General features: G+C 39.0%; 1 protein-coding gene across 3 annotated transcripts in view; it reads right to left on the bottom strand.

The window, feature by feature from the left end:
- Positions 1 to 19,896, bottom strand: part of Itga6 (integrin subunit alpha 6) — a 74,284-nt gene that overhangs the window by 21,344 nt on the left and 33,044 nt on the right. For 2 of the 3 annotated variants that reach the window (XM_063259287.1, XM_063259286.1), the window contains exons 4-14: positions 19,298 to 19,553; positions 17,388 to 17,519; positions 14,232 to 14,442; positions 13,374 to 13,567; positions 13,169 to 13,257; positions 12,286 to 12,404; positions 6,049 to 6,144; positions 5,838 to 5,899; positions 1,639 to 1,799; positions 1,351 to 1,494; positions 109 to 224 (exon numbers count right to left, since the gene is read on the bottom strand). In XM_063259287.1, coding sequence (XP_063115357.1) covers positions 109 to 224; positions 1,351 to 1,494; positions 1,639 to 1,799; positions 5,838 to 5,899; positions 6,049 to 6,144; positions 12,286 to 12,404; positions 13,169 to 13,257; positions 13,374 to 13,567; positions 14,232 to 14,442; positions 17,388 to 17,519; positions 19,298 to 19,553 — 1,580 coding nt within the window. Of the gene's footprint in view, positions 1 to 108; positions 225 to 1,350; positions 1,495 to 1,638; positions 1,800 to 5,837; positions 5,900 to 6,048; positions 6,145 to 12,285; positions 12,405 to 13,168; positions 13,258 to 13,373; positions 13,568 to 14,231; positions 14,443 to 15,491; positions 15,609 to 17,387; positions 17,520 to 19,297; positions 19,554 to 19,896 lie in introns of all 3 variants that reach the window. The other variant, XM_063259288.1, reaches the window with a different exon arrangement.

Below are 19,896 nucleotides of genomic sequence, written 5' to 3'. Positions count from 1 at the left end.
GACAAGAGAAGAGAAAGTCCGACTCAGTATTTTTTAGGAATCTTTTCTTAACAAAAAGCCACGTAGAAGTCAGAGTTGTTTCTGTTAGTGCTGCAAAGTGAGTCTTACATTGGAAGATAAGAAAATTTGTCTTGATTTCCTTCTCGGGTACAAAATTTATATTCCAGTTTCAGGTTGCTGTTACATACATTGTCGTCTCCACATCCCTCCTTTAAAAAGTGCACCTGTGGGAAAACAAAACCATAAAGGCATCTAAAGAAGCTTCCATATAATTCATTTCACAGGGTAGCATAATGTTAGATTATATACTCAATAATCACATGGTGCAATAATTAGGAAAACTGACTCTTTTACTGTTATGTTACTGTTAACTTGATTATGAACCTGGAAAAATACCAAAGAAATATTAACATGGTAACAGCTAATAATATCAAAGCACATTGTTTAGGGAACAAGTCAGGGAACATGTCCAAAGTTCAGGGAACTCCATTTAGGGAATAAAAAACAACTGACAAAGTAGAGAGTTAGGCATTTAGGCTTTTGGACTGAAAGCAATGAGTATTCCCCTGTTCAGAAAAGCTATGTCAGTAAGCCACCAGTATCAGGAGCCTTGCAACCTCAGTCCAGTATCAAGTGGATTTTTTTTTTTTTCTGAGCAAGACAACATCTCACAATGTTGTTACTCAGGCTGACTGCAAACTCCTGAGCTTAAGCAATCCTCCTGCTCCAACCTCCTCAGGACTACCGGCAAGTCCAGCTATACCAAATGAACTTTCACAGAAAGTATAGAATGCCAAATCAAGAAGTCATGTTTCCCCAAGTTACTCTTGATTTCAACCATTCCAAGCACTAGTTAACAGATGCCCCTCTAAATCTCATAGAGGTGTCCAGCAAGCCACATTTCTTTCTAAAATAACCTAAGCTACATTAGGCACTAAACAATTACTACATTGTAACTGTAGTAATTGTAAACGATTACTCACTGAATTTCAATCTTTCTTGATTTGTTTTCTGCATTTTACTGTTCTCAATGATAAAATACCATTTTTTTTTCTACACACAGCTATGGGAGAAAACAATATGGGAATACAAACTCTGCCAATTATAGTCTTAATTACAGTGGCCAAAAATGGTAAAGACAAAATACTGCCAAGCTCCACATTGTACATCAGATTTCCGTATTCACTGCTAATTTGGGAAACAAGTCTTCTCAAACAGTGCATTATTAAAAGGCACATTAATAATAAAGGAGCAGCTTTAAAGCACATCACTGGTTCTACTGCCTTGAGAGTTGATTTAGCATCACAACATGCCAACAATTTTGGCAACACAAAAGTCAGGAAGACTTACATCAGTCTGGACTGTCGTGGGTTCGTTTGAATTCAGAATTGGAAGAATTTCTGGAAGTGAGTTTACTCGCCTCCGAGAGCTGGGCTCCTGGATCTCCACAGAAGCGGTTATGGGGATGGGACGCAGTTTGTCTCTGATGTTTTCCTGCAAAGTAAGTGGTCACAGTTATACTGCAGTGCCACTGGGGAGCCCCAAGCGATGACTGTGAATTGATTATCACATTGCTGGGACCCACTTCAGGAATCTAGGTAGGAGGCCATAAGACCTCACTCCTGCCACAGCGCTCACCTGCAGCCAGAGTGTCTCCTCCATGCACAGTCGCTGCTTCTGCCTCTGCAGAGTGAGTTCCTGAGTATATCTGGGCTCAGATGCTTGGTTTCGAAACTGAACTCTTGATGACAGCCCAGACTTTCTTCTTTGCTTTTCAGCTTCGAGTGTGCCCACAATTGCTAGATAAAATTAAAATTGTGTTAATTTACACTGTGTTCATGTGCCATCCAACTTTAAGTTTGGCAAGGTACTTTTAGAATATTTTAATTTTTCATAGAACAACATTCCCCCTACCACCACCACTTGTTTCTCTTTGTATGTTGGTGATTTGTGATGCTTCCAAACTGTCCTTTCCCCTGTCTGCTATTAATAATATCTTAAATTTTCACTGGGCCACCTGGGGGAGCTCGAGAATAAGTCAAAACCTTCCCACAGCAGCTATGAAAGAATCAATGAGTTTCTGGCTGAATTTCAGGAACACACAGAATACTGAAGAGAACTAGAAATATCCAACATTCCCTCAGTGCCCCAACTGATGACTCTCCATGAAATCTTGCTTCACTGACCCTGGGCCATTGCTATTCAAGAAAAAGTCTCTGGAAATGGTGGTATCTCCTGCCAGCTGAAGCCTAATCTGCAGTTTAACAACATCCCCAGATGATAAAGGGCATTTGTTTGAGCAGAGGAATATGAAGAAGTCTTCTGAGAGGAGGAATAGACCTTTTGGTCTTTAAAAAAAAGCATTTAATGGCAAATGATATTCTGCATAGTGTCGGAAGGCTGTCTATCAGCATAATACAACTCCTACCACCCAAATTTCCACTCTACTCTACAAGGACAGCTTGCTGCTCTGATTATTCTACTAATGGAGCTTAGATGCAAGCCAGGATCTGGATTATCGAAATCTCAATTCTTGATTTCAGAATGCATTCTTTGCTGGGTCACTGCATGTAGCTGCTAACCATGTTTTTCATGGGCTATTACTTAAATTACTTACATTCATTACACACTCACTAACCACTGGAAAAGAAAGCAAGCCAACACACACAGCACAGAGACAGCAACTCTGAGGAAAAAATGTGCTGTAGAAATTGGAAACTATGAACAGCCCACATTCTAATATTTACCCTTAGGCTGGAAGAAACCTTTTTGACAGCATCTGTTTCAATACCCTATGTTTGCTGATGAAGAAAGGGAGGGCTGGGGCCATATGGTGCAGGATGAGCAATCACCTATATTGAATCTCCATTCCCAATGCTAAGATGGCAGTCCAGGAAGGCACCCAGGTCTCAGTGGCATCTAGCCCTCTATGTGCATGCATGGGTCCTTCCATCTGTCCTTATCCACCTCTACTGGCCTGCTTAGAGGACCCTATTTCTCCTTTACAGCTCTTGCTGGACACCATTTCCTCTAGAAAGCCAATCCTGGCAACTCTGGTGACACCTTAAAGCACTCTATGTCCCCAGCCCCTCCTGGCCCACTGTGCTGTGACCACTTAACTGTCTCCTGCAGTGGGGCTAAACTGAGGACAGGGACCACACAATCCAGATCACCAACATATTCCCAGCAACTCTACCTTAACACCCAACAGAAAACATGATTTGTAGAGCAGATGAACAGGAGTGGGAGTAACTCATCCACACCAGCATGCACACTGATGCCTGGGCGTGCACACACACGCACAGAGACTACAACACTATTCTTATGCTAAAATGATACTTAGACAGGTAAGCCCAAAATTTAGAAATATGGACAGTTTTAATAATAATTTCTGTGTTCATCTGAAGAATTCTTAAATGTCACAGCCACCAAATGGAATGCTCCCCCACTGCAGGCCCTCTGTAGCCTTGACATCTTCCATTTATCAGTGACCTGCTAACTTTACAATGAACCAGATAAAGGCTCCCACGCTGAGTGCCCCGCATCACAAAAGTGCTGCAGAGGGTGTGGATGCATTAAAACCCTTTATCCACCAACCCACAGTAACCTTCCCTCACCCTCCAGACAGTTCATGCCATCTTAAAATCTTTGCAGACCGCCTCTGCTGACCCGTTGAGGGGTAAGCCAAGTAGATACTCATTAAAGCTCAATTATAAATATCAGAATGTATGGAACACTACATCTGAGGACTGCCAAGTTCAAGTATCCTGGTCAAACAATAAGCTCTCATTTTGGGATATTGGGGGAAGATTCTAGATGCAGTAACTGATGCAGCTTTGTAAAAGTTCTGTTCTATTTCCTTCATAAGTTCCCAATCGTGGGGAAGTACAGGCAGAGTAAGTGCTCGTGGGTCTGGGGATTTAGCTCAGCGGCATAAGCACCTGCCTTGCAAGCAGGCAGTCGTGAGTTCGATCCCTGGTACCGATAAAAAAGGAAAAAGACAAAAAAAAAAAAAAAAAAAACAAAAAACAAAAACAAAGTAAGTGCTCGTCTTCAAAGAAAAAAGATCCAACCCAATAGGTCATTAGTCAACACTTGGTTAATTGGAGTAGTTATAGAATATAAAAGCAACACAAATGGCATCACATGTTACACTAAACGTAGAGAAAAGTTTGTAATTTCTCTTATATAAATAAGGAGTTTGAGAGGAACATGCCAATGAGATATCACATCTATAATCTACACAATGGTTTGAAAAAAATGGCAATCAGAATAACAGATACAATGCTTCCCCCATTTCCTCTCCTGCCCAAAAATCACTGCTGCGTCATGTCTTTCCAATCCATTTCAAACAAGGGTAACAGGCCTGTCATCCAAGTGGATAAGAGCAAGGTGTGACATTTGGGTAAAATAATACCAATACCCTAAAAGGGTGAGAGATCAGAGGAGCACGGTGTACATTTTATCATTATTACAAGCCAAGTAACAAAATGAGAGCTGTCTTAAACATCAGAGCAAAAGGCCACAGCAGCTATGCACAATGTCACAGTACATCCATACCACATATGCTTCATGCCAGGTCTGCAGGGCCCACTGTGCAGACTGCATGACAGGAGATAACCCAGCAGAAAGGAGCGGCAGCAGCCACATGGGGACAGCTTCCAATCTGAAGAGATGAAAGCTAAATGGGCCCACAAAGATGATGGCTGGAATTTTTTTTTTTTGTACCAGGGATTGAACTCATGACCACATGCTTGCAAGGCAGGCACTTATGTCACTGAGCTAAATCCCTGGCCTGATGGTTGGAATTTTAAACAGTGTGTTTGCTTAAACTGCTGCTCTTCATAACTCATTGAATGTTATCATAGATTATTTTTAATTCTTTCTTTCTTTCTTGCCTGAGTTACACCCCTAGCCCTTTTATCTTTATACAGGGTCTCCCTGAGTAGTGCACGCTGGTTTCAAACTTTAGATCTTCCAGTCTCAGCCTCCCAACTAGCTAGGGAGGAATTCACCAAGCAAGAAAGACTTTCTCAATTCTCATATTCCTGCCTTGCCTGCAGCTGGGTCAGGTGGCTCACACCTGAAAAGGTATGTTTGCTACTAAAATGTATCAGTGAAGACCTTAGTATCATTGGCAAAATTTGTGACAAAAATTCTGTTTTCAATTATAAAAAGCAGCATAAATGATAAACTGCCTTTCCATCATATTTCCTCACTCGGTCACCACCATGATCCCAGGGGTGAAGGGAAAATGAAAGCTCAAAGGGTAAGTAAGAGACTTGCCCTGTGCTGTGGGGTCGGCGGGAGTCAAGGTTGAACTGGAGCGAAGCCTCAGGCTCTGGTGCCTGGGCCAGCCCCAAGGCCTGAGGCCTGGCCTTGGGGATGCTGCTTGGGTGTTCCGGGCTCAGACCCTCTGGAGGAGACTGTGGAGAAGACTGAATAGCCTGGCACTGATTCAGTCTGTGCTCAGGCTCCTCAGCTGCCCGTCTACAGCCGCCACCCACTACTTCACCACCACAAAACCAATTTTCCACACTGATTTTCAAGGGTAGAAATGGAGGAAACCATTGTGGCAGCAAATAAGTACTTTTCCAAGGCATTCTCTCCCAAACCATCTGCTCTGGAAAATTCAAATGTAGACCAAATGGAGTTTTTCCTCCCTCCCTGAGCTGAGCCCTCCTGATTAAAGGGAAGACCACATATAAACTTAACTCTTTAGACAAGAATTTATGGGCCCACTTGACCACCATAGTTTTGTTTTTCTGTGATTTATACAGAACTTTCAACCTGGCAGAGAAAAAAAATTCTTTGTAATGTACTAGGTAGGTACTTACTTATTGGAGGATTGTAACCAGTGGGTTTAGCAGTATATTCAAAACAGGCTTTAACCTTGAGGCTGTATAAAAAATCAAACACATACTTATTAAAAAATGCATTATTGCAGTGGAAAGAACCCAACATATTTCCCAGCTCTCCAACCCCCCACTGACAAGTAAAATAGCAAATAATCATTTGACAGAGCTCCCAGGACACAGCAACTCTCACCATATCCCGCTAGGTGCTGCGCATGTTTTCTGGCGGAGGTCAATTCTGCTAGGAGTCACTGTGATGGTTTTCTGAATGTTGATCACGGGCCGGGATCTGATGAGGAAGGAGTGAAAAATAAGCTCAGCCTCTTGTTACCTTGAACGTGAGATTCATTCACATACTAACTGGCATTTTCAGCTGCCCGCTAGATCTCAACCACAGGAAAATGGCTGCACGTGACTTTTCCTCCAGGATATAAACAAATAATATTTAAAATTATACTGTACTTAAAAATTTACGAACTTGTTATTTGTGGTCTGGTACTGGGAATTGAACTCAGGGCCTTTGCACTGAGCTACATTCCCCAGTGCTTCACTTTCTAAGATAGGTCTGTCTAAGCCCCCAGTGGGCCTGAACTTCCTGCCAGAGTGCTGGGTTTAGAGGTGTGCACAATCATGACCAGCTTTAAAATTTACAATCTTATAAATGGATGTACCTGATATGAATAGGTAAGTTTCCATTTAATATGCCCAACGCCCAAGCAGTCTTCATGTTCTTTCAGACACCTATCAGTCTGTGTGTTTCTGTTACAAACATCATCTAAATATAGAAACTACATGGTTTCAACTAAATGGGAGCTCTTTATGTTCTGTATTTTGATCCACCTTCTTCATTAACATTTTGAAGGCTTTCGCTTGCCTATACACAGATCTAATTCATTATTTTTCCCCAGCTAGTGGTTGTACTTTATCTCTAGGACATCCATGACCTGATCAATCCCAATCTATAGACATTTTTGGAGCTGGAAGAGTTTCTCCTCTGTGTATACACTTCTGCATCTTCACTTTATCTCTAGGATAAATTCCTAGCAGTGGAACTGCTAAGTCAAAGAATACATTCATTTTTAAAAATTACTGTATTTAAGTATATTGACACATAAAACCTAAGCATTTATGGAGCACCATGTGATGTTGATACATATGTGGATTGTAAAATGCTAAACGTACCTATCAAGTATTTATCATTTATGATAAAAACATTAAAAATTCTTTCTAGCTATAATAGCACACCAGAATACTCTGCTTCTAGCTAACTATAACTTAGTACCTACTGATCAACTTATTCTACTCCCTCAATTTTCTTCAGATTCTGACTACCACTTTTCTTCTCAAATTTTATGAAACAACCTTTTCTATAGATTCCACCTGAGATCATGCAGCATCTGTCTTTTGTGCCTGCTTTATTTCACTTAACAATGATCTCTAGTTTTAGTCATTCTGTTGCAAATAAGCGATTCCATTCTTCTTTATGGATAGATGGTATTCCACGTGTATATGTACTTATTTTTTTTTTTGGTCATTCATCAGTTGACAGACACTTTGGTTGTTTCCTTTTCATGGCTACTGTGAGCAGTGCTGCAATAAATGTGCGAATGCAGATCTTGCTTTGAAATATTGATTTCCTTTTCTTTGAATATATACTCCAGGATGGGACTGCTGGATCATACAGTTCTTCTTTTACTTTTTAAAGAAACTTTCATACTGTTTTCCATAATGGCTGTACTACTTTACATTTCTACCAACAGTGCACCAGGATTCCTATTTCCCTAACACTCTTGTCAGTACTTATTACCTGTCATCTTTTTAAAGTCATTCTTACCAGGATGAGATATGTGCACTTGTGAGTAATCTTACAAAAATATCTTTCAAAAAGATTGCCACCATGATAGCTCTAAAACTCAGGCTGCTCACTATCAAGGTATTTATACGTATGTCAACTTCAGCAACAAAGCCAATCCTAAACTTTTAAAACTTTTAAGACAGTGTTTTTTAAACACCTTCCTTCTTTATCCTCCGCCAGAACCTCCCATCCCAACCGTGAGATCTGACTACACTTTCCCTAGCTCCCAGAATCTCTCAGTAGGAACTGGAAGCTCCTCCTCGTCCTCCCAACTGTGGCGCTGCCCACCAGTGCCCTGTGTGTTCTGGAATCCACCCCTTCCTCCTGATCGCCACAGGAAAACCTTTCTTTTGTCTGTTCCATGCTAACCCTGCTTGTGTAGCCAAAGAAGTCACAGGATGGTTGGAGGGGGGTTGCTGGGATGGGAAGAGCCTCATCTCCATCTCTTCCTAGCCAGGTTTCACTACCACAAGGGTGCAGAGGCCTGACTTAGGTGGGCTTGTAGAAACTCTGCCACCCAAAGAGCAGTGTTTTTAATAGGAGAATGAGTTGTTTTTCATTTTGTTTTGTTTTTTTTTTTTTGGTACCAGGGATCCAACTCACGTGCTTGCCAGGCAGGCACATATGCTGCTGAGCTAAATCCCTGGCCCAGGAAAATGAGTGATTAATTGAAACAGTGAACTCAACCTTCTGAAACCTTCTGGTGGGCTGGGAAGGGTATGAATCCATGCATGGTGAAGGCAGAGGCCAATAAAGGGACAAATACTGCCCATCTTCCCTGCCTCTGTTTTATCTTTCTCTTATATTTAGACAACTACAAGTTTCTAAAACACTAAGTAGGTACATTTAAGTTTGAGAACACTTAAAAGGCAAAAACTGACATTTTTTACAGTATTTATTCACATATTTTAAAATCAGTTCCCACAGATGTAGAATGCTTTATGTATCACACTATTAATATATTACTCTGGTATAAATTCCAAAATATTTTAATGTACATTCCTGCCTGAGACCTACTTTATTTTTAAACATAGTATTTTAAATTTTATTTTAGCATTTCTTAGTACATGTTCGTACACACAGAATTTTGAGGGCACAGTTGTATAAATGATGAAAAATGTGTCTTAATGTATCAAGCAAATCTTACTGGCTGGGCTGCTCATGTGTAATTGAGGTGTATTCATCAATTACCCTGAAGTATTAGTACAGTTGAGAGGGGATATGCCCAATATTGAGGGTGGAAAAATTCAGATATTATACCCTGTTCTCTCAGAGCCTACCCTTAAATGCTCAAGCAAACCTAGGACTCACTTTCCTCACTTGTTAAATAAAGAGATTGGTTCTTCTCTTATTAAAGGATTTTGAAACCTGCTTGCAAACTATGAAGAAAGAAGGAACAAGGTTAGTGTTCATTACCATCCTACCTATGAGAACAGGAAAGTAACTGAGGCAAATGTTCATCTAAAGTTCAGTCACCTGTTGGAAAACCTTGGTGCCATGGTTTGTGTCTAGATGTCCGCCCCCCAAAAAAAAACCCTCATGTGATCAGAGGCCGAATCTAGAGTATGTAATTGATTGGTGGTGCAGTGCTGAAAATCAAAGTGCTGGGATTAAGGGTGGGTGATTGTTGTATCAGTTCACTGATTAGATTAGCACCACCCTAATCCTGTTAGACAGGACACAACATAAACAATGGAAAGAGGTTTTCTTTCTCCTTCCCTCCCTCCCTTCGCCCTTCCCACACCCAATCCCTTGTTGCTTTTGCTGATTTCCACCAGTCATGCAGGGTTGCCCTCCTGTCATGCCACCCTGCCTTGCAAGTCAGCTGATTATGGACTGAAACGTCTACAAACTGTGAGTCAAAGAAACGTTCCCTCCTTTAACTTTGGGTGTTCAGTATTTTGTCTCAGCAACAAGAAAAGTAACTAAGATATGTGGTAACCAGATTTTGGTAGGAGAAGTAAAAGTTTTCTTCATAGTTGAAGGCTATGTGACTCTAGCACTTCCTTTGGGTTTGTAATGCAAAGCTTGTTAAAGTGGTTGAATGTCATACACTCTTCGGCCTTTAAAAAATGTTCAAATACCAGTATGAGCAGAGAGAAACATGCATATAAAGGCAGTGCTGAGAAACATTAAATAGCAGACCTTTTGAATGTGTTAAAAGAGACACAGAGCCATACCCCTCCCCAGATTGGTGGGTCAGAATGTCTCCAGGCTTAAGACTGTTGCTTATTGCCAAGAACACAAACTGTGAATGATGTAGCTACACCTGCCTGAGATCTTTCTTTTCCAAATCATATCCACACATCCTTTTATTTGATTAATTTCCTTTTTTGTTTGGTTTCTTCCTTTGACCTCATTAACAGCTCAGATACTCTTCTCCAATGGTTTTCATACCTCCTGGGTTTGTTATCTATAATCGACTTTTCCTATAGTTCTTTTTTTACATAAGATGGCTTTTAAAGATCTTGCTGTTTACCCAGAAAATGACTTTTCTTTCACTATAGTAAATATTCTCTTTGGCTCTGTCCTGGAACCCTGATATGGTGACTTGTGCATGTAATCCCAGCTACTCCAGAGGCTGAGGCAGGAAGATCACTTGAGCTCAGGAATTTAAAACAGTCCTGGGCAGACAATGAAGAGATCCCATCCCCCAAAGGGGGTCCTGGGGATGATTTCTAATTCTCAGGTGAATTTAGGAGGATTATATTTTAGTCATGCAGGCTGCATCTACACCTGGCATTCTTCTAAAAGTCTACAGGATCACAAAGGAACCAGTCTCCCAAAGAACACAGCATTTCTACCTTAGAGTTTCACTATGCCCTATGGCCCATTTCCCTAAAGATAGTAAAGACTTTAAGATATCGAAATGACTGTAAACAGTTAAGAAAAAAACAAATAGTTCATTTTTATTAGCAACCAAAGAAATGCAAATTAAATCAAAAAGTGAGGTCATACATCACATTAATAAACATTAATCACATTTAAGATTGGTAAGGCTGTGAGAAAACTGGCCCTCTCATTGGTTGCTGCCCATAAATATAAATTTTTATAACTTACCTGAGAGTATATGTACTAATGTAAAAAAGTGTGCTAACATGTATCCCCGGCATTTTATTTCTAGGAGTTTTTCTTTTCTTTCCCTTTTTTTTTTTTTTGTTTTTTTGAGGGAGGGGCATACCGAGGATTAAATTCACAACCTTGAGTTTACCAAGCAAGAGCTTTGAGTCACTAAGCTAAATCCCTCGCCCTCTACGAGTTGTTTTTTTTTTTTTAAAGAAATCACATAGAGATATATATGGTGTATTACAGCACACTATAATAAAGATCACAGACTAAAATTCTTACCAACTGAAGGCAAACTCAATGCCTATAAGGGACTGATATTAACTCCTATTATGTGTCTGTATGTATTTCTGTGCTGACAAGCAGTCCCCCCCCCCCCCAAAAAGCCAGATTAAAGAAAGCAGGCACTGTATGGTCTTCTACTGATCTTCTCAAAGTAAAAGGATACTAAAAACTTGAAAGTTGTTTTATGGAAGACAGAAATATTTAGGAACTTGTACTTTGCATAATGCTATTTTAACTTTTTCAAAAAACAAAAACCTGCTACTTTTAAAACAAAAAAAGTTGAAGAAAAATAATTTTTAATGGTGACTTCCAGCAGTGATAGAAATAATGAGAAAAGGAGACTCAAATGCAGCTGAGAGCCACACTGTTGGAGCCTCTCTGGAGGTCGCCTCGGTGAACCTGGATCAGTCACGAAGTGTGTGTAACAATCTCACTTTGAGGAAGGCATCATGAGGGACCATCAAATGTAAGTGTAGACAAATGTAAGGATGTTCACCACAGTTTTCTGTAGTCTGCAGGTGGGGAAGCTAGGGAGCAATGCACACGACCAGTCACAGTGTGGCAGTTGGTTAAATAAACCTGGACCAGTCACATGATGCCTCCTAGACAGCTGTTGATTTCATTTTAGAAAAGTACTCAATGGTGTGGAGAAGTCCGCTGTGCATCATAGACAAAAGCAGGTTACAAATAATATGTACATTCTGATCCCAATTTAAATCTCAGCTTAACATACATGTGCAATCACAGCAAATGAAAAACTAGAATACAGGTCAGTATTTTGGAGGTCAAGAATGAACGGTAAGAGATTTCCTTCTTTATGCTTTTCGCCTGTCAGATTTTGTATGTATTTGATTTTTTTCACCAAAAGAAAAGCTTTAAAAGTAAGGTTGGGGGTGTAGCTCAGTGACACAGCACTTGCCTACAATACCTAAAGCCCTGGGTTTAATCCTCAGCAGCACCACCACCCCCTGAAAAGGGGGAAATTTGTGAAGTATAATTTCCATTCATTCATTCATTCTGACCTAACATCTCAATAATTAGTTCAAAACTAGCAGGATTTTACAATGTGCTCTTGTTACGTTATACTCATCTCAAGAGAAAAAGATCAAAATTCATACAAGTCTTTGCTTTTGAAGTACAAGTATTATCAATTTCAATCCAAAGTTCAAAATGTTAGAATAACTGATTATGGAACATGCTTAACTAAAGTCAAAGATAACACACCTGAAAATGGTTACTGAATCTGAGAGGGAACCAACAGCAACATCAGGATAGGAATTTCTGTCAAGGTCCATATTTCCAGCAATTGAGTAACCGAAAGAAGGTGTTGTACCCTCGAGAACCTAAAATGAACAGGGCATCAGAATAGACAGTGGGCCACAAACATGAGCTGTTTATCTGTACATTGAAAAAGAGACACAAGTTTCTTTGGAACTGAAGTCTGAGTTTATGTGTAAGCAGAGTTCTAAATTACAAATATATCAAACACTGCAAAAATTTCATAAAACTCATCTGATTTACATCAGCAACTTTTCATGTCTATTTGCTACAGTAAATCAATTAGGGTACTTTGAATCAATCCATTTTCCTACACACTCTCCAAACGATCCCTTTTATTTTCAAAAGCAGTTTTTTTTTGTCTTTTTCCTTTTTATCGGTACCAGGGATCAAACTCACGACTGCCTGCTTGCAAGGCAGGCGCTTATGCCACTGATCAAAAGCAATTTTCAATGTTTGGTGTTTGAATTTTTCAATGTAACTATAAATTTCTATTGTTTGTCCAGTTTCAGCTCTATGACATACCCTGTTAAAAGAAGTGCTGTATATCACTGTTCTAGCTCTTAAACTATCAGGATTGAGCACTCTTGCTTTGAATTACTTTGACTTTCTAACTTATCTAAGAAATTTTATAATTAAAATGAGTAGATTGTTGCATCTATGTCTACTTTAAAGCTATTTTCTAGTAATATATTCTTTGAAAAAAATAATTTATATTGTAGCTCATAAAGAAAACAAGACTAGCATGAAAACTTCCTTAAACCCAAATATTATATTATAAGGCTAAAAGATGAGGCTCTGTGTATAGAAATACAGGTTGTCTGGTTACCTGTGTTGGTTTGGTATTTATTCCATTTGCAGATCCATGATATATAAAAACCTTTCCCATATCATCATAGGGAGCTCCAACTGCAATATCTGTTGACAAGATCATTTTAAAGGGTGTTACATTTTAACAATACTCCAATATAATGCTTTAAAATTGGATCTCATGAGCACTCATTATTTAAACCATCTCACAATCTGTCATCTACCTGGGTAGCCATCTTGGTTGATATCACCAATATTTTTGACAGCAATGCCAAACATAGAATCCTTCGTTCCATTAAGACGAATTGGCTTGACATTATTCCATCTTCCTTGCTGGTTAATGTAGACATACGCTGCCCCTCCAATTTCTCCATCCCTGTCAAAATATTGTGGGGCTCCAATAACTATATCTTGCCACCTAAAAACATAATGAAGAACAGTGAATTAAAATACCAGCAAGCTTTGGGAGAATATCAACAGCTAGGCACTAAAGACATACACAGAGGTAAGAAAAGACCACAAAAATTTACATCTCATCAATTAAAACATTTGAAAAAAATCAAAGTAGCCTATAAAAATACGCTGAGAAAAATACTGGGGGGAAATACTCAACCAATTTCTCAAAAGTTAGAGCCACAGTGCAGCAGGACTTGGTCCAGCAAAGATCCCACTCCTCCACTCCCACCTGGTACCAAAAGCCACAAATCATCCATGAACTGACTTTATCAACAATTCTTCCTTTCAATAAGACATACTGGATGCTCCAACAGTCTCTCAAGAAATCACAGAAAAGGGTTATGTAGGTGTCATTTTCTGAGTTAATTTTTTTCAAAATTCTCATGGGCTCATCATCTCAAGACATGACGGAAAATCGAACATAAAAAATGTCATCTTCCACCCTGGGGAGGATAATGAATGTCTACTGCCATACAGAGGATGAAGGTGGGATGGGAATTGTTAAGAATCTGGCAGAAAATATATTCTTTGGATCAATTACTCTAGAAAAACATATTCTCAAAGTGAAAGAAGCCAGTGAAAGTAACAATGATTAACTGAGTAAAATAACCCATGACAACTCTTACCCATCCTTGTTGAGGTCCACTACAGCCACATCATAGCCAAATGAAGAAGCAAGACCTTCCCCATCAAATATGTGCTCAGGGAGAAGATGTGCAGATTTCAGTTCTCTTTTTAACAAAACCACAGCGCCACTGTGATTGGCTCTTGGAGCGCCAGACACAAAAGTGATTTCATCTTTAGAAACAATACCTTTCCCTGAGTCCAAGGAAAAGCCTAGAAAAACAAATATAACCTCTCACATCCATCCTGTATTTCAGCAAGAACATGGCACTAGTAATTCCATCACTACCTTTTCTTCTGGCTTTCCACCTTGATCTCCTCTTACCTCTTTCTCCAGCTACCTATGAGTTATAGAGCTAAGACTTGTTACACTTTCCATGGATAGTCAGACTTTTAAAGGAAAATATCTATGCTATTTAGCATTTGTATAACTTGAATTATGAAGTCTTTATGCATCTTAAGAATCAATTTGAATCCTATTTTAATTTTAAGGCTGCAGTAAAAGGAAAGATACTACTAAAACTAGATATTGACCTATCATCATTGATGTTACATCATTCCCAAAGAATATAACTGACTCCAACATTAGTGAATACATGTTATGAAGCTGGGTTGTAACACAGTGACCCCTATTTTTACATGAACAAAATCCACATTCATTTATTCCTTGGTAATCAGTGAAGAACAAATGCTAACATCGTTAATATACCATAGATGGCATTTCACTGTTTTGGGTCAATTTAATTCTCAGACAGCATGCAAACAAAACCGTGACTGATGATACAGCATCTGAGAACCTAGTACAACAAGAGTGAGTGAATTATTGCTGGTGAAAGTTACGTACTTGTCCAAAGGGCTTTTTACCCAATTATAAAGCATTAGGTAGGATGTCAGATTATAAATACTGAGATTTGCAAGGCAGAAAATATAGCAAAACTCTCCAAATTAAGCATATCTTTCTATAGAAAGATGAGGCAGTTGCAATGAACAATGTAAGCTTGCCTGTTTAATGGCTTGTATTTGTGAAAAGCTTCACCACTACTGTTGCAGTTCTCAAATTATGAAGTGAGTTGAAAATACGATGAACCACAAGTTTAGAAGAGGGTGATATCATTGAATCCAGCTCTGAAAACCATGGCATGCTTTTTGTATGTGTTTCACTTGAAATGAAATAGAAAATAAAAAAATTTACACTCTGTATGGATAAAAAAATTTCTGAATGACCATGACCAAGACAATTTGTCATCTCAGAGGTCACAAACCTAGGTAGCTATTCATCATCACATCAGGGGATGTGTCAGGCTGCTCCCTGGGAGGCCGTGTTTTATAAACAAACTGATCGGGATCTGTATAGGAAATGCTGGTCAAAAACAGCAGGCCTGTCCGTGTGCATGGAACAGAAGAGATTGAAGAAAAAATAATTATGCTTGGTAGGAGACAGGAGCGCCGCTGCGGTTCTTGCCAGGTGATGAGGCCACCACTGTATCTGGCAAGCTGCTCTCCTCACCAGCTTCCAAAACCTCAGGCAGATCATTTTATTTCCCAAAACCCACTGATCTTTTGAAATGACAGCTTCATTTGCAGCACAGATGAACAAAATGTAGCAGTATAAACTTGATTCCTTTCTTAGACATCCACCTTTGAGAAAATCCACTCTAAAAGTGGCCATTATAATAAAAAAAAGCCTTACATTTTTGTATGTTCTAACAGCAACTATGTTTATAAAACTCCCAGTTTTCTATCTTAAAGATCAAAATGTTGACTTCTTGCCAGGGAATTAAAATTAAATGCTTCCCATAATAATAAAAAATATCCCTAAATAGTACATTTGAAGAAAGAGAGGTTGCTGGTGAATACTGGTTCAAATAAAATTGGTTTGTTGATATCTACACCTGGAAACCCCACATTTACTACTAGAGACTGTGAATCCCTCTCTCCAGAGTCCCCTGCTGTCCCTCTTGGCCACTAACACAGCAGTCATACACCCAGCTGCTTCCTGGCTTCTCTTTTTCACACACATTTCTTTCTTGGTTTGGGGATTATTAATGATGTGACCTTGGCTAGGAAATTGAGCTTCTTGGGCCACAGTTTTACGCATTGGTTTAAAAAATAGAGCAGGGAGTATAAGTGATAATTATTTTATAGTATTGTAGATCTGCAAAGTACTGAGTTTAGTACTTGACACAACACACAAGAGGTGCTGAATGAATAGTAAGTTTTGCTTTCCTCATATAATCTTATATGGTTTTTATTGGGCGATTAAGGATATGTGAATTGAAAAGTGTTTTTTTAATTAACAGTATCATTCATGCATACAATTAGAAAAACAGGGTGTTTCTATGAGCACACTGTTTAGAATTATTTATACATCTATACCTTTTTCCCCCCATTTTCTTACCTTTTATTGTTCCAGTTATATCACTAGCATATGGGTACTTCTGCCCCCCTCTACCACTTTTTAAAAAATAGGTTACTATTTAAGTTCTGAAGATTTTTTACATTTTTTTCCAAGAAATGCACAGTAATTATTCTTTATGTCAACTCATACCAGAATTAAAGCTTTTAAAAGCCTTTGTGTAATTACCATAATGCACAGGAGTAATTTAGGACACCATTAGTAATGAGTTAAGGAATTGGCACTTAGACACAATCTGGGTGTCTTTGCAGCCACTTTAGCAGTCCTGCCTAGCCTCAGCTGGGAAGCTCCTGCGCCACTTGCAGGGCCCTGTGACATGAGAGCCCCACTCCAGACACCGGGCCAACCCTCAGAGAAAGGCAATCACAGGGCAAGGGCCTGGAGGCCTTGACTTCAGAGGGACTTTGTAAGTGTAGCTCTTAAAAGGGTCTCAGAGAGAGAGGCCTGAAGGGAGAAGAAGGCAGGTGGCTCCACTGGGAACAGCCATTTTCTCAAGGCTACAAGAACAGCCTGCTTCAGGTTTCCAAGGCCTGCTAGTTATCTCAGGAGGCAGACAATTTTAGGTGGTAATGTGCTTCCTTCCCCTTAAGGAAAAGAAAATCTTCAGGAAGAGAAGAAGTCCGGTTACCCCCAGATCACTGTAGCCAAGGCCCCTGGCTCCACCTGGCTTACTGTCAGCCCACAAGTCCAGGAGCCTGTGGGCTTCTGAAAGGGCGGGCATCCCACCCACTCTCATTCCTACCTAAGTAACTGTTAGCAGGAACAGGGACGAGACTTTCATCATGGTCAGTCTCTCCACCGACTTCATAAGGCCCATCTTCAAAGATGTTCATGTCAAAAAAAGTATTATTCTTTTGTTCTACTCGAACAATCCCTAAAGGAATGAAATGGCAAAAACAACAACAAAAAAATGAAGATGAAACAAACTAAAATAAATGGCTACTAAAAACATTATCAGGGAAGACAGGGAGGAGAGGTTGGTGAAAGAAAAGGCAGAGGGAGAGGTGAGCTTTGAGGTTATTAAACATGTTTATGTAAATTTTTACATGAAAGAAATTTGTTCTAGTAATGTCTTCATGAACTATCTTTATAATATCATGAGACTAGATGGAAAATGGAATGTTTGCTTAAACATATGCCAGAGAAACTAATTTTTTAAATGACATGAACTTGATATCAATGATATGTTTTATGCTCTCTGCAATCCTCATTTTTTTTTTTTTTGAGGCAACATCTCACTGTGTAATTTAAGTAACCCGTGGACTCAAAGCAATTCTCCTGCCTCAGCCTCCCAAGTACTGAGATTACAGGCATGTACTACCAAATCTTGCTTCTTTTCTACATTATAAAAGTTAAATTTACTGATTTTTCTCTTTGGTTATAAAACATTCTTTTAAAAAGTCTTACAACTATTAAATACTTTTACAATTAAAGACTTCATACAGTAAGCACAAATCACAATAGGACTTTTTAAAAATGGTAACATTTAAGTAAAACTTAATAAAGCAGATAAAGACATATTCCTTTTTTTTTTTTGGTACCGGGGATCAAATTCATGACCACATGCTTGCAAGACAGGTGCTTATGCCGCTGAGCTAAATCTCCAGCCCCAAGGCATATTCCCTATGAATTAAAATACACATAACTGCTGGGTGCTTTGTTTCATTTTACTATAGCATCTATCTTTGCTAAAATAAGACTTCTAAATTTAACGTATCAAAATAGATCATATATAATAGCTTCAGCAGAAGCTTCTATAACTTCACAAATTTTGTTTCATGAAAAACTCCATTGGGAGCGGCAAAGGAGCAGAGGAAATGAGCCCCCAACATTACAATAATAGATGACATACAGAGGGCGGCAAGTTCTCAACAATAATTTCTAGTAGCCATTAAAATGTGGAGAACTTTCAATAGAAAAGGGACAACTTTCTCTGACTCATGAAAATGTATGATTTTCATAAATTTCTCAAAAAGTTTTTTACCTTCAAATCATATGCATTTGTCTTCATTGTGGATAAGTTTGGTTATTTGTCTTACAGCAGTTTTCTACATCTGAATTACTTGAGAAAAGTTAAACTTTACTCTAGGAATGGACAGATTTCCCTGGACAGCAGATGAGGGTCACTGTCCTCCTCTCTCCCTCTAGCGTCTCCTTTCACGCACCACAATGTTCCCACAGTATTATGAAGCAATGTTTCCTCTAAATGCCTGAAATATCACCTCCAAATTTCCCTGATAGTCACTTGTCCTTCTGCCTTGGATTTCTATTAAAACATGGTATTCTAAGGTAATGTACAATTCAAGAAATGTCCATATTTACAGTTATTTGTACACACCACTTAATCTTCAGTTCTCAGATTGCAAACTTAAAAGATTTTTAGCTCCACATAACAAATATAAAACGTAAGGAATAACTGTTATATTACTACAGAAAAAAAAGATAACCACTTTTAGTAACCTAAAGTACTAATAGACAATCAATACTATAATGGATTATTTGTTCCCCTCATCATGTTTGCAATTTTAACATCTCCACTTTTGCACTATACAAATGCCTGATAACACATTCGAATTTAAAATGTACTGAACCACCATACATAGTATGGAAATTTTAAAGACATTCAAATATCTGTGAATACAAATGTCATACCTTTCCAGTTATAAGTACCCGGAGCTCCAAACACTATATAGTGAAAGTCTTTAGTAAAAGTAGCTGCTACACCCTGCTGGCAAGAACCAAATTTTTCATGGCCTCTTAATCGGCCATCACAAAAACTCCAGTCTCCTCCATCCATGTCATCTTCAATCCTAAGATTCTGACTCAGTACGTAACACCTCCCAAAGATGTCTCGAGATTCTTGCTTTGTATTGACATGCTGCCTTTTTTCATATCGATGAGCACATGTCTGCAAACAGAATAAAACAGTCATTCATGTCTAGAAACCATTTTTTAAAAGGCTCCTAACTGATACAACTGTTGATAATAGAGAGGTTAATTCTAAGGAGGATGATTAAGCAGTCATCATCATCCTGGGATCTAATCCCCAAACAATCAACTCTGCCGCCACTTGGCTCATTAACAAGCACAAGGCAACTAGGACTTCTGCAGTCTTCTATCCAAACACGGAGTGCCAATCTGTGCTCACAGGCAATCTGTCATAGAAACAAAGTGAAATACCTTCTTATTTCCTTTTTTTAATTAGCAGTGAAACCTCATCAGTGTGACAATAACTATGGTCTGAAGGACAG

Source organism: Cavia porcellus, unplaced genomic scaffold (assembly GCF_034190915.1).
Source record: "Cavia porcellus strain 051 isolate PalLab524CR breed Dunkin Hartley unplaced genomic scaffold, mCavPor4.1 scaffold_12, whole genome shotgun sequence".
NCBI classification, from domain to species: domain Eukaryota; kingdom Metazoa; phylum Chordata; class Mammalia; order Rodentia; family Caviidae; genus Cavia; species Cavia porcellus.
This window is presented reverse-complemented; position numbering and strand designations above follow the sequence as displayed.